This window comes from Rana temporaria, chromosome 12 (genome assembly GCF_905171775.1).
Source record: "Rana temporaria chromosome 12, aRanTem1.1, whole genome shotgun sequence".
NCBI lineage: Eukaryota > Metazoa > Chordata > Amphibia > Anura > Ranidae > Rana > Rana temporaria.
Window position 1 is genome coordinate 108684899 of NC_053500.1, and position 14596 is coordinate 108699494.

Here is a 14596-nt window from a genome sequence, read left to right on the forward strand (position 1 = left end):
TAAAAAAAAAAAACATTTATAAAAAAATACATAAAAAAAGGGAGGTTGCCAAACCCGGGGGCCCTGGGGACCTCTGGGCCCCTGGGAACCTCTGGGCCTTTTAACCACTTAAGGACCAGCCCATGTACATATACGTCCACAATATGGCACGTACAGGCACATGGGCGTATAGGTACGTCCTCGCCTATTAGCGGGTGGGGGGTCCGATCGGGACCCCCCCCGCTACATGCGGAGGTCGGGTCCGCTCGGGGAGCGATCCGGGACCACGGCGCGGCTATTTGTTTATAGCCGCTCCGTCGCGATCGCTCCCCGGAGCTGAAGAACGAGGAGAGCCGTGTGTAAACACGGCTTCCCCGTCCTTCACTATGGCGGCGCATCGATCGCGTCATTCCCTTTATAGGGAAGACACGATCGATGACGTCATTCCTACAGCCACACCCCCAAACAGTTGTAAACACATACTAGGTGCACCCTAACTCCTACAGCGCCCCCTGTGGTTAACTCCCAAACTGCAACTGTCATTTTCACAATAAAGAATGCAATTTAAATGCATTTTTTGCTGTGAAAATGACAATGGTCCCAAAAATGTGTCAAAATTGTCCGAAGTGTCCGCCATAATGTCGCAGTCACGAAAAAAATTGCTGATCGCCGCCATTAGTAGTAAAAAAAAAATAAAAAATAAAAATGCAATAAAACTATCCCCTATTTTGTAAACACTATAAATTTTGCGCAAACCAATCGATAAACGCTTATTGCGATTTTTTTTACTAAAAATAGGTAGAAGAATACGTATCGGCCTAAACTGAGGAAAAAAAATGTTTTTATATATGTTTTTGGGGGATATTTATTACAGCAAAAAGTAAAAAATATTGCTTTTTTTTCAAAATTGTCGCTCTATTTTTGTTTATAGCGCAAAAACTAAAAACCGCAGATGTGATCAAATACCACCAAAAGAAAGCTCTATTTGTGGGGAAAAAAGGACGCCAATTTTGTTTGGGAGCCACGTCGCACGACCGCGCAATTGTCTGTTAAAGCGACGCAGTCCCGAACTGTAAAAACCCCTTGGGTCTTTAGGCTGCATATTGGTCCGGGGCTTAAGTGGTTAATAAAAAATAAAAAAATAAACAAAAATAAAAAAATAAACATTTATAAAAAAAATAAACATTTAAAAAATAAATAAAAAAATAAACATTTATAAAAAAAATAAAAAAAGGGGGGGTTGCCACATGGGGCCCTGGGGACCTCTGAGCCCTTTAATAAAAAAAAAAATATATATATATATATATATATATATAAAAAAAATTTAATTTTTTTTATTAAAAAATAAAAAAGGTGGGTTGCCATCCGGGGGCCCTGGAGACCCCTGGGCCCTTTAATAATAATAATAATAAAAAAAAAAAAAAAAATATATATATATATATATATATATATATATATATATATATATATATATATAATATATATAAAAATAAATATATAAAAAAAACATTTTTTTACAAAAAATAAATTAAAAAAAGGGGGGTTGCCGTCCGGGGCCCTGGGGACCTCCGGGCCCTTTAATAATAATAAAAAACATATATATATATATATATATATATATATATATATATATATATATATATATATATATATATATATATATATATTATATATATAAAAATAAAAAATATATAAAAAAAACATTTTTTTACAAAAAATAAATTAAAAAAAGGGGGGTTGCCGTCCGGGGCCCTGGGGACCTCCGGGCCCCTGGGGGCCTCCGGACCCCTAAAAAAAAAAAAAAAAAAAAAAAAAAAAATTTTTTTTTTTTTTTTTAAAGGGGGCCCCCTATTGGGTGGGGCCCCTGGGCTTGAGCCCAGTCAAGGCCAATGGTAAGTCCGGCCCTGCCTATGCCACACGTAGCCCTTTTTAATTTTCTCCCTTTCTCTAGCCCTAATTCAGCCTCTGCCTTCACCCAGTTCAAGCTCCTTTGTATTCTGGCAGCCAAGAAATGCATCTCCTCCCGGGCCCATATGACCGATAAAGACCCACCAAAATATTACAAAATGTAATGATTATAGGCAAAACCTAAGCCCCCACAAGTCAGGAAAACCCATGCACAAACATTCTTCTCTATATCGACTCCTCTTCCAAAACATACCCTCTCACACCAGAAATCTTCAAAGACTCATCAACCCCTTTAGCTTTCCGTATCCCATGGTCCTAATTAGTTGCAACATTTGTGCACCTCTAAGTGTTTGTCATTTGTTGCTTTTTCTTAGGCTGCTTTTCGCACCGAACTCTCATCTCTTTTGGATCTAATGGGAACTGGAAAGGAGTCTCTTATTTTCATGAAGAAGAGGCTAAGGAGGCTGGAGGCTCAGTGGCTGTTGGCTGCCCGGAGGTTGGAGGCCAAGATTCAGAGCACACCGAATGAACAGAAACAGGTTTCAAGACCTCTTATTTCAGTTTATCATGCTATAGTCATGTTATTTCCTAATTGTCTACCTGTTTTCAAGTCTTTCACAGACCTGTCCTTTACCAATTTTCCATATCTCTCCAGATCCTGGTCCACATTGGTTTTCTGACAGAGGAGTCTGGTGACGTGTTCAGTCCTAGGGTGCTGAAAGGTGGACCCCTGGGTGAGATGGTGCAGTGGGCAGATATCCTTGCAGCTCTGTATGTGTTGGGTCACAGTCTAAAAATAACAGTGTCTGTGAAAGAGCTCCAGAGGTGAGGATAGTGACAGCACTGTTGACTTTGCTACATGATGATGTTATAGAGGATTACTAAAGCCTGTACTACCAAATATGATGTTTGGGCTACTAGTTGGTTCCTCTGTAGTAATAATGGTCATGGAGCCTTTCATACTTCATTTGCATATTAGTGATAACATTTAGAATAGATGACTGTTAAGCTGCCTACAGACTGTAGGTGGTGGTCGGGCCAGTAAGTATGATCTGCCTTCCGAGTACACTTTTTGTTGAAAACTTGCATATTGTACATGTGCATGTGTGGCCAATCAAGATTTGTCAGGAAAAGTGATCCTAGCCAGTCACTTTAACTCCCAAAAGCACCTAGCCATGCTTGATAAGAAGATGTTGGAATGGGCATGGGCATAAAATTGTTTCCCAGTATAACTATAAATGGTCATTGGGAAAAATTATTTTATGTCTGAAGGTATAGGACAAGAAAATGATGCTTTGTAGTTCACCAGATCTGGGGGATTGTTGTCTTGTCTAGAGGAAATGTTGCCTTATTATATTAGGGATTCTAAGGTATTGTCGTAATATTGATGACCCTGACATAAAATATGTGTTGGGACCTTAAGGTATTTTTATATTGCTTGTATAGTTCCTCTCAGTTTAATATATATGTAATTCTCAAAAGAACCCAACAGTGTCGTCTTTATTACCTATGGAACCAAACATTCTAAAATTTATAGTTGGACCCCATTTGTCTTGTCTCAAGATTTTTAATCTCTTGTTTAGAGCTGCATTAGGCCTCGTACACACGATAGGTTAGCCAAAGGACAACGGCCTGATGGACCGTTTTCATCGGTCAAAACCGATCGTGTGTGAGCCCCATAGGTTATTTAACCATCGGTTAAAAAAAAGCAAACTTTCTTTCAATTTAACCGATGGATTCCTAACCGATGGGAAAAAAATGATCGTTAGTAGGCACAACCATCGGTTAAAAATCCATGCATGCTCAGAATCAAGTCGATGCATGCTTGGAAGCATTGAACTTCGTTTTTTTCAGCACGTCGTTGTGTTTTACGTCACCGCGTTCTGACACGATCGTTTTTTTAACCAATGGTGTGTAGGCGCGATGGACCATCAGTCAGCTTCATCAGTTAACTGACGACAACGGTCCATCAGACCGTTCTCATCGGATGGACTGATCGTGTGTATGAGGCTTTATGGGTAGGCTAAAGAACCAGTCTTTGAGTATCAAATTCGATAGGCAAAGGGACAGTTCACACAACATTCTCTAGAATACAACAACCTTTCAATTCCTTTTATTACTTAAACCGTGGCCGTGTGCATAGTAAGTTTAGTAAGTATATGTATATTTTTGGTATATCTAGGGGTCATAGTGTGCTAATGTAACAATTCCAGGTCTCTCAGTTTTTTAGGTGTCCCCCCTGGAAGAGGAAATTGCCCGCTAACAGAACCTTTAAATTTCGATCTTATCTACACGGACTATCATGGCATGCAACAAATGAAGCAGCACATGGGCCTGTCATTCAGGAAATACAGGTGAGAGAACAAATGTAATTCTTGAACACCAAGACAGATTTAAAATTGCTCCCAGACTGTATCAGAGACTGTCCCTGTTGACCTGTGACTTCTTGCTCACCTGTAATGGACATACCTGACTTCACTTCAGCCACCCTTAGCTCCCTTCAATCAATGCCAAGGATTTTTCCATTTTACTATGAAAGTAAGCTTGCTGGAGACCTCATTGTGTAAAAACACATGGGGAGATTTACTAAAACTGGAGACTGCAAAATGTAATGCAGCTGTGCATAGAAACCAATCAGCTTCTAACTTCAGCTTGTTCAATTAAACTTTGACAACAAAAACTGGAAGCTGATTGGTTACTATGCAGAACTGCACCAGATTTTCCATACTCTGATTTTAGTAAATAAAGATTTGTGACTCTTGCTCTAGCTCCACGGTTTTACAAGATGAGTTTTCTCATGTTTTACCTGCACCGTACCTTGTCTTGTCATTCAGATGGTTGCACGTAACAAATTAATGTTTAATATAGAAAATAAGGACTGAACAGAGTATTGGTTTCTCTGTTGCTTACTATGGAAGGAGGGGGAACCTTCAATGTGGCTCAACTCAGAGGTCTAAACCAGAAGTCTACTATTGATATAAAGTGGAAAACTCTTTCAAAAAAAGATCCCTGCCCTCTAGTCCACACCGACATTTGGCCTTTACAGTGAGGGTCTACACCATGAACACCCCCCTCCTGCAGGTGCCGTCTGCGTGTGGTGGACACATTTGGGACAGAGCCGGCGTATAACCACGAAGAGTATGCCACGCTCCATGGCTACCGCACAAACTGGGGCTACTGGAATCTACATCCCAAACAGTTCATGACAATGTTCCGTGAGTTTGGGAATAGAGATATGGGGGGGTGAATTGAACCCATCGAAGCATGCGACATGGCAAACATGTTTTTCAGTTTGTTGATTTGCACAGATAGCTTGATGTTTACATTATTGGTTTGCGTTGTTTCGTTTTTATATGTACATGTTTTGCATAAAGCACGTTAGTAAGGTGATATGCCCTCAACTGTGTGATAGGCAATAGTGTTTAATCATGTAATTAAAATAGTGTCACCTATTGTTAGTAATATCAATATGCATAGTATAAAGAAGAAGAATGGTTCCTCGCCTGTGGAATGCACTACCAACCACCATCCGACTGGAGTCGGACCACTTGGCCTTCAGGAGAAAGATTAAAACCCATCTCTTCTGAGGTCAAGGGGTTCCTTACCCATGAAATGGATACAGCGCCCAGAGGCGATTCAGTTCGCATGTGTTGCGCTTTACAAGTTTCTCACTCACTCACCATTGTAAGCAATCAGATATCTCCTCTGGAAAACCTGGCAAAATCCTATTTATTGCTATAGGTGGCAAAAATAGGGCAACGCCATCCATACACAGCCAGTGTAGAAGAAACTGAAGGAATTGCTGCAGCAATGGACATTGAAAATATTCAGTGCTATACTGTTATCAGTTAACTGAAGTTGACTGTAGTAATAGTAGACAGTGCTTGTGTAGTTATTATGCATTTGTGGGAGTTGCACTGTTGCATTGTTTACTGATCACATTGATGTCATTCACGTGTAACCAATTTTAACAGATATTCATGTGGTCAGAAAACACTTATATTAGTGTATTCCTAATAACATGAGTATGTTCTGTAATACTCTGGCCTTGAAATTAATTAGTTAGATGTGATTTGTGATCACAGGACAGTCTGCACACTGCCAACATAGAAACTGGTTTTGCTGAACATTTGTGTAGAATCCATAAAGAGGACCTAAACTCTGGTGGCTGTCCCCAATAAGGCAAGCAGAGGGACTAGTCACTAGTATTGGCTATAGGCTCTCTGCAGCTGATCTTTCCCCCAAGATTGACTACCTTTATCTTGATCTGCACTTTCTTCTTGTGTGAAGGCGACCATTTTAGTAGAGGAAGGGTTTCCCTTTTCAATATCACCTGTTGACCTTCCTGATATTGGTAATCTGATGACAAATGTTCAAGAAGCAGCAGAAGAGGTAAAGGAAACAGAGATTTGCAGAACTCGTAAAGCAGAAGCAGGGAACTGCATGCAGTGTAAGTTCTCAGGTACAGATTGCTCTCCAGCAAGCAGCACATTAGTGACATCACCAAATCAAATCTTGTGAGACTAGCAGTCAGAGAAAGCAGGGCCTCATATGCACTGCAGATATACAGCTATGAGACTGGAGGCACAGGAGGCCTAGGCACATTCACATGCTACTGAACTATTTTTATTACGGGATTAAAGACAAAAGGTAAACTTTTTAGGGTACTACTTAAGCACAATTAACATTTCTTGCCATTCCCTATAACATAGCCAATTTCCAATTTTTGAGTTCTGGTGCTGTTTAAGCTGCCTTAAAGGAAATGTATACTGATCAGCCATAACTTTATGACTACCCAGTACAGCCCTGACTTGTCAAGGCATGGAGTCCACTATACCAGCGGTCCCCAACCTTTTTGGCCCCCGGGGACCGGCTTCATGGAAGAAAATTGTGCCGGTAATTTTTTAGGGCAATGACTGGTGTTAGCACTTCAATCATCACAGCACCATGCTTGTTATGGAGTCAGGGTGATCGAAGCACATTATTTCTATTATTACATTGTATTCATAGATGAAATAGTTCAACTCACCATATTGTAGAATCAGTGGGAGCCCTAGGCGTGTCACGTCGCCTGCCACCAGATGCCGAATGTCACTTGCCACGTTGCCTTCTACCAGATGTGAATTGTCACCTGCCACGCTGCCTGCCACAAGATGTGGATTGTCACTTGCCACGTCACCTGCCATGTTGCCTGTCACTAGATGTGGAATGTTGCTTGCCACCTTTCCTGTCACCAGATGTGGAATATCACGTGCCACGTTGCCTGTCACCAGATGCTGAATGTCACTTGCCATGCTGCCTGCCACCAGATGTGGATTGTCACTTGCGACATCACCTGCCAGGTTGCCTGTCACCAGATGCAGAATGTCACTTGCCAGATTGCCTGTCACCAGATGCGGAATGTCATGCTGCTTGCCACCAGATGTGGATTGTCACTTGCCACGACACCTGCCATATTGCCTGTCACCAGATGCGGAATGTCACTTGCCACGCTGCCTGCCACCAGATGTGGATTGTCATCTGCCAGGTCACCTGCCATGTTGCCTGTCACCAGATGCAGAATGTCACTTGTCAGGTTACCTTTCACCAGATGCGCAATGTCACTTTCCATGTTGCCTGTCACCAGATAAGGAATGTCACTTGCCACGCTGCCTGCCACCAGATGTGGATTGTCATCTGCCATGCTGCCTGCCACAAGATGTGGCTTGTCACTTGCCAGGTCACCTGCCATGTTGCCTGTCACCAGATGCAGAATGTCACTTGTCAGGTTACCTGTCACCAGATGCAGAATGTCACTTGTCAGGTTACCTGTCACCAGATGCGGAATGTCACTTTCCATGTTGCCTGTCACCAGATGCGGAATGTCACTTGCCACACTGCCTGCTACCAGATGTGGATTGTCACTTGCCAAGTTGCCTGTCACCAGATTGGGAATGTCACTTGCCACACTGCCTGCCACCAGATGTGAATTGTCACTGAATTGGTGTCAGCACTGGTCCTTTTAGCACATAGGCAAGTAGTGTATGCTGTAATCTCTCTGCGACCCGTCGCATCTCCAACATTGAGACTGACAGAACACCGGCTGTGAGGGCAGAAGAACGGTGATGTGGGGGGTGGAGAGAGATGATGTCATCTCTGTTTGCCCACCTGCTTGCTTCTCTCATGCAACTAGTTCCCATTTGCCAGCCGACTCTCTTATGCCGGCTGCCCGCACCCAGGGCTCGGCTGCAGAAAGGCCGTGGCCCAGTGGTTGATGACCCCTGAACTAAACATCTGAAGGTATGTTGTGGTATCTGGAACCATGCCATCAGTAGCAGATTCTTTAAGTCCTGTAAGTTGTGTTGTAAGACCTTCATGCATCAAACTTGTTTTTTTAGCACGTTCCGTGGATACTGCGTTGAATTGAGATCTGTAAAATTTTGAGGCCATTTAACACCTCAAACTCATTGCTATGTTCCCCAAACCATTCTTGAACCATTTTTGCAGTGTGGTAGGGTGCATTATCCTGCTGAAAGAGGCAAGTGCCATCAGAGAATATAGTTTCCATGAAGGGCAGGGCCGGCGCAACCACCAGGCGGACCAAGCGGCCGCTTGGGGCGGGCAGGTCCGCAGCCTGGGATGGGGCGGAAAAATTACTTTTTTTTTTTTTTTAATACTTTATGATCCGGAGTTGCCGCCGCCCTCCGGCGCCCCGCTCCGGTGTGCTAATGCGCCGCAGCGCCTGTCAGCTGCTGACTGGATGTGGCCCGGGCCGGGCGCAGCCAGTCCCGACTCCCATCCTTAAGTTACTGCCTGGTGAGGTGATGGATGACGCCGGTTCCTGGCCTGTACGGCACGGCACTTCAGTGACGACGTCCTCCTCCGCGCAGGAGGACGTCTGACGTCACTGAAGGGGCGGCCCTCCGCTGCTGGCGCCACAGAGGCTGCAGCAGTAGTACAGAAGAGTGACACAGTACCCAGTCCCGCGCCGGAAGATTGGAGAAAACAGCACAGGAGGTGAGGGTGGGGAAGAAGAATGGATGGATGATGGAAGAAGGAGCAAGGGGGGTTAATGGAGACTGGGTCGGGTGGATAATTAATAAAGCAGGAGGGCTTAATGGAACTGGAAGAAGGAGTGGGGCCCCCACTCCTTCTTACAGTTCCATTATGCCCTCCTGCTTTATTAATTATCCACCCGACCCAGTCTCCATTAACCCCCCTTGCTCCTTCTTCCATCATCCATCCCCCCTGGGCCCTGCTCTGCTTCTGCCATTCCTCCCCCCCACAGTGGGGGGGAGGAATGGCGGAAGCAGAGCAGGGCCCAGGGGGGATGGATGATGGAAGAAGGAGCAGGGGGGGTTAATGGAGACTGGGTTGAGACTGGCTGCACCCCCCTCTGCTGTCCACCTGGCTGCACCCCCCTCTGCTGTCCACCTGGCTGCACCCCCCTCTGCTGTCCACCTGGCTGCACCCCCCTCTCCTGTCCACCTGGCTGCACCCCCCTCTGCAGTCCACCTGGCTGCACCCCCCTCTGCTGTCCACCTGGCTGCACCCCCCTCTCCTGTCCACCTGGCTGCACCCCCCTCTCCTGTCCACCTGGCTGCACCCCCCTCTTCTGTCCACCTGGCTGCACCCCCCTCTTCTGTCCACCTGGCTGCACCCCCCTCTTCTGTCCACCTGGCTGCACCCCCCTCTCCTGTCCACCTGACTCCATCCCTTCACCTGGCTGCACTTCCCCTCTCCTGTCCACCTGGCTGCACCCCCCTCTCCTGTCCACCTGGCTGCACCCCCCTCTCCTGTCCACCTGGCTGCACCCCCCTCTCCTGTCCACCTGGCTGCACCCCCCTCTTCTGTCCACCTGGCTGCACCCCCCTCTCCTGTCCACCTGGCTGCACCCCCCTCTTCTGTCCACCTGACTCCATCCCTTCACCTGGCTGCACTTCCCCTCTGCTGTCCACCTGGCTGCACCCCCCTCTGCTGTCCACCTGGCTGCACCCCCCTCTTCTGTCCACCTGGCTGCACCCCCCTCTCCTGTCCACCTGACTCCATCCCTTCACCTGGCTGCACCCCCCTCTGCTGTCCACCTGGCTGCACCCCCCTCTGCTGTCCACCTGGCTGCACCCCCCTCTCCTGTCCACCTGGCTGCACCCCCCTCTCCTGTCCACCTGGCTGCACCCCCCTCTGCTGTCCACCTGGCTGCACCCCCCTCTTCTGTCCACCTGGCTGCACCCCCCTCTTCTGTCCACCTGGCTGCACCCCCCTCTTCTGTCCACCTGGCTGCACCCCCCTCTTCTGTCCACCTGGCTGCACCCCCCTCTTCTGTCCACCTGACTCCATCCCTTCACCTGGCTGCACTTCCCCTCTCCTGTCCACCTGGCTGCACTTCCCCTCTCCTGTCCACCTGGCTGCACCCCCCTCTCCTGTCCACCTGGCTGCACCCCCCTCTTCTGTCCACCTGGCTGCACCCCCCTCTCCTGTCCACCTGACTCCATCCCTTCACCTGGCTGCACTTCCCCTCTCCTGTCCACCTGGCTGCACCCCCCTCTGCTGTCCACCTGGCTGCTCTCCCCTCTCCTGTCCACCTGGCTGCTCTCCCCTCTCCTGTCCACCTGGCTGCTCTCCCCTCTCCTGTCCACCTGGCTGCTCTCCCCTCTCCTGTCCACCTGGCTATATCCTACCTCCACCTGGCTGCACCCCCCTCCTGTCCACCTAGCGGCACCCCCTCTCCCTCCACCTGGCTGCACCCTCCTGTCCACCTGCAATCCTTCTCCTGTCCACCTGGCTATATCCTCCCTCCACCTGGCTGCACCCCCCTCCTGTCAACCTGGCTCCATCCCTCCAACTGGCTGCACCCCCTCCTGTCCACCTGGCTATATCCTCCCTCCACCTGGCTGCACCCCCTCTCTTGTCCGCCTGGCCATATCCTCCTTTCACCTGGTTGCACCCCTCCACCTGGCTGTACCTCCCCTCTCCACCTGGCTGTACCTCCCCTCTCCTCTCCACCTGGCTGTACCTCACCTCTCCTCTCCACCTGGCTGCACCTCCCCTCTCCACCTGGCTGCATCCTCCTCCTGTCCACCTGGCTCCATCCCTCCACCTACCTGCACCCCCCACCTGTCCACCTGGCTTTATCCCTCCACCTACCTGCACACCCCTCCTGTCCACATGGCTCTATCCCTCCATGTGGCTGCACCCCACCTCCTGTCCACCTGGCTGCACCCCCCTCTTCTGTCCACCTGGCTCCATCCCTCCACCTGCCTGCACCCCCTCCTGTCCACCTGGCTCCATCCCTCCACCTGCCTGCACCCCCTCCTGTCCACCTGGCTCCATCCCTCCACCTGCCTGCACCCCCTCCTGTCCACCTGGCTCCATCCCTCCACCTGCCTGCACCCCCTCCTGTCCACCTGGCTCCATCCCTCCACCTGCCTGCACCCCCTCCTGTCCACCTGGCTCCATTCCTTCACCTGCCTGCACCCCCCTTCTGTCCACCTGGCTCCATCCCTCCACCTGCCTGCACCCCCCTCCTGTCCACCTGGCTTTATCCCTTCACCTGGCTGAACCCCCTCTCCACCTGGACCAGTTCTGGTGCTAAAATTATTGAGTTTGTTTAGATTTTTTTTTTCGGGGGGGGGGGGGGCGCAAGTAGCTGGTCTCGCCTAGGGCGCAAAATAGTCTAGCACCGGCCCTGATGAAGGGGTATACTTGGTCAGCAAAAATTGTTTAGGTAGGCTGTACATATCAAAGTAACAATCACATGAATTGGCAGGACCCAAGATTTCCCAGCAGAACTGTGCTCAAAGTATCCGTCAGCTTGCCTTCTTCCCATACTGCACCCTAGTGCCACCTCAGGTACAGTGAGGGAAAAAGGTATTTTATCCCCTGCTGATTTTGTACATTTGCCCACTGACAAAGAAATTATCAGTCCAAATTTTAATGGTAGGTATATTTTAACTGTGAGAGACAGAATAACAACAAAAATATCTAGAAAAACACATTTCAAAAAAGTTATAAATTGATTTGCATTTTAATGAGTGAAATAGGTCAGGTATTTGATTCCCTATTAATCAACAAGATTTCTGGATCCCAGGTGTCTTCTATACAGGAAACAAGTTGAGATTAGGGGCACTCTCTTAAAGGGAGTGCTCCTAATCTAAGCTTGTTACCTGAATAAAAGACACCTGTCCACAGAAGCAATCAATCAATCAGATTCCAATCTCTCCACCATGGTCAAGACCAAAGAGCTGTACAAGGATGTCATGGACATGATTGTAGACCTACATAATGCTGAAATGGGCTACTAGACCATCGCCAAGCAGCTTGGTGAGAGGGTGACAAAAGTTGGTGCGATTATTCGGAAATGGAATAAACACAGAATAACTGTCAATCGCCCTCTGTCTGGGGCTCCATGCAAGATCTCACCTTGTGGAGTTTCAATGATCATGAGAACGGTGAGGAATCAGCCCAGAACTGCACAGGATCTCAAGGCAGCTGGGACCATAGTCACCAAGAAAACAATTGGTAACACACTACGCCATAAGGGACTGAAATCCTGCAGCACCCGCAAGGTCCCCCTGCTCAAGAATGCACATGTCCAGGCCCGTCTGAAGTTTGCTAATGAACATCTGAATGATTCAGAGGAGAACTGGGTGAAAGTGTTGTGGTCAGATGAGACCGAAATCAAGCTCTTTAGCATCAATGTGAATGCCTTGTTTGGAGGAGTAGGAATGCTGCCTATGACCCCAAGAACACCACCATCACCACCATCAAACATGAAGGTGGAAACATTATGCTTTGGGGGGGTTTTTCTGCTAAGGGGACAGGACCACTTCACTGCATCAAAGGGACGATGGACGGGGCCATGTACCATCTAATCTTGGGTGAGAACCTCCTTCCCAGATGGCAAGCAATTGTGCTTCAAGTTTGAAAATGACTTGCTAGGCTATTGCTGAACTTGCCAGGCTTCACAAGTTTGTTGCACAATTGCAGCAAGTCCACATTACATGACTCCAGATCAACTTTCTTTGCAAACGTTCTGCAAGTCTGCTGCAAGTTCTGGTTCAGTTATGTTGTGCAATAGTCATCCCACCACAGACCATCCATATGATGTAAAACAAAAGGTGTTTTATCAGACCAAGCCACCTTCTTCCATTGCTCTGTGGTCCAGATGTGATGCTCACTTACCCATTGTAGACACATTTGGCTCTGGATGCAGGTCAGCATGGACACCCTGACCAGTCTGCAGCTACACAGTCCTATAGGCAACAAACTGCGATGCATTGTGTGTATTGACACCTTTCTATGTGGACCAACATTAACTTTTTCAGCAATTTGAGCTAGAGTAGCTCTTCCATTGGATCAGACTACATGGGCTAGCCTTCGCTCCCCACCTGCATAGTGAACCATGGCTGCCTCTGACCCTGTTGCCAGGTTTTACGGTGTTCCGTCCTTGGACCACTATTGGTAGGTACTGACCATTGCCGACCAGGAACATTCAACAAGAGCCACAGTTTTGAAGTTGCCATTACAATTTGGCTCTTTGCCCAAGATGCTCAAGTCCTTACTTACACGTGCCCACTTTTACTAATTTCAACACATGAAGTTTGGGGATAGCATGTTCACTTGCTACCTAATATATCACACCCACTTTCAGATGCCATTGTAATGATTTAATTAATGTTATTCACGTTACCTGTCAGTGGTCTTAGGCCTCGTACACACGACCGAACCAGTTTCCGCGGACATGTCTGACCGTGTGTAGGGCCGACCGAACCGGATTCCTGGCCTAGCGGATAGGTTTCCAGCGGACAAATGTTTCTTAGCATGCTAAGAAACATGTCCGCTGGAAGCCTGTCCGTCGGACATGTCCGATGGTTTGTACGACTCATCGGACATGTCCGCTGGGCCGAAATCCCTCGCATGCGTCGAAGTGATTCGACGCATGCGTGGAAGCATTGAACTTCCGGGGTCGCGCACGTTGCCGCGTCATCGTCGTCACCGCGTATTCTGTCCGTGGGGATTTTGGTCTGATGGTGTGTACACACATCAGACCAAAATCCCCCAGCAGACATGTCCGATGAAAACGGTCCACGAACCGTTTTCATCGGACATGTCTGCTCGTCTGTACAAGGCCTTAAAGTTATGGCTAATTGCTTTAAAATTGCTGTTTCCTATTTTTAAACATCCCATTTCCATGACTGTCATGCAGTTGCTTCAGTATGAACGTATTGATCTGCATGGATGCTCCAGGTCATGGAACAGGTCAGTGACCTGATATTTATGTAAATGGTAGCTAGACAACTAACATTTTCACAAAGGAGTTCAGAAATGAGAGTCCCTATAGTTCTGAGTGTGGTTATACTTTAAGCACTTTTTAAAAACATCAGTCATGAACTGGCATGTCCATTGTTAGCTGTGGCAGCAGGTATGCCATGTACAAAGAATTCTTGAAGCATCAGTTAGAAGTGGGTAGATGAACTAACAGCTAATGTACATGCATAGGGATGAAAAGACACTGGATCGATGGTGGAAAGAGGAAATAGTGAAAAGAGGACCGTATAGTAAAGATAGATACAAGGAGGTTTGGAATTTCACCATCACCTATGCTAGCTATTTGCCATTAAACACAGCTGTATTGTTGCACTTATATCATAGCATGGCCCTGCTGCTGTTACCTGTGATCACCTATGATTTTGCATCTCCATTGCACTCTGAGGACTGCTATTCATTCATT

General features: G+C 47.3%; 1 protein-coding gene across 5 annotated transcripts in view; it reads left to right on the top strand.

The window, feature by feature from the left end:
* Positions 1–14596, top strand: part of MGAT5B (alpha-1,6-mannosylglycoprotein 6-beta-N-acetylglucosaminyltransferase B) — a 293322-nt gene that overhangs the window by 196313 nt on the left and 82413 nt on the right. For 3 of the 5 annotated variants that reach the window (XM_040330121.1, XM_040330118.1, XM_040330117.1), the window contains exons 8-11: positions 2262–2426; positions 2543–2712; positions 4101–4241; positions 4969–5102. In XM_040330121.1, coding sequence (XP_040186055.1) covers positions 2262–2426; positions 2543–2712; positions 4101–4241; positions 4969–5102 — 610 coding nt within the window. The remainder of the gene's footprint in view (positions 1–2261; positions 2427–2542; positions 2713–4100; positions 4242–4968; positions 5103–14596) is intronic. The other 2 variants (XM_040330120.1, XM_040330119.1) reach the window with 1 other exon arrangement.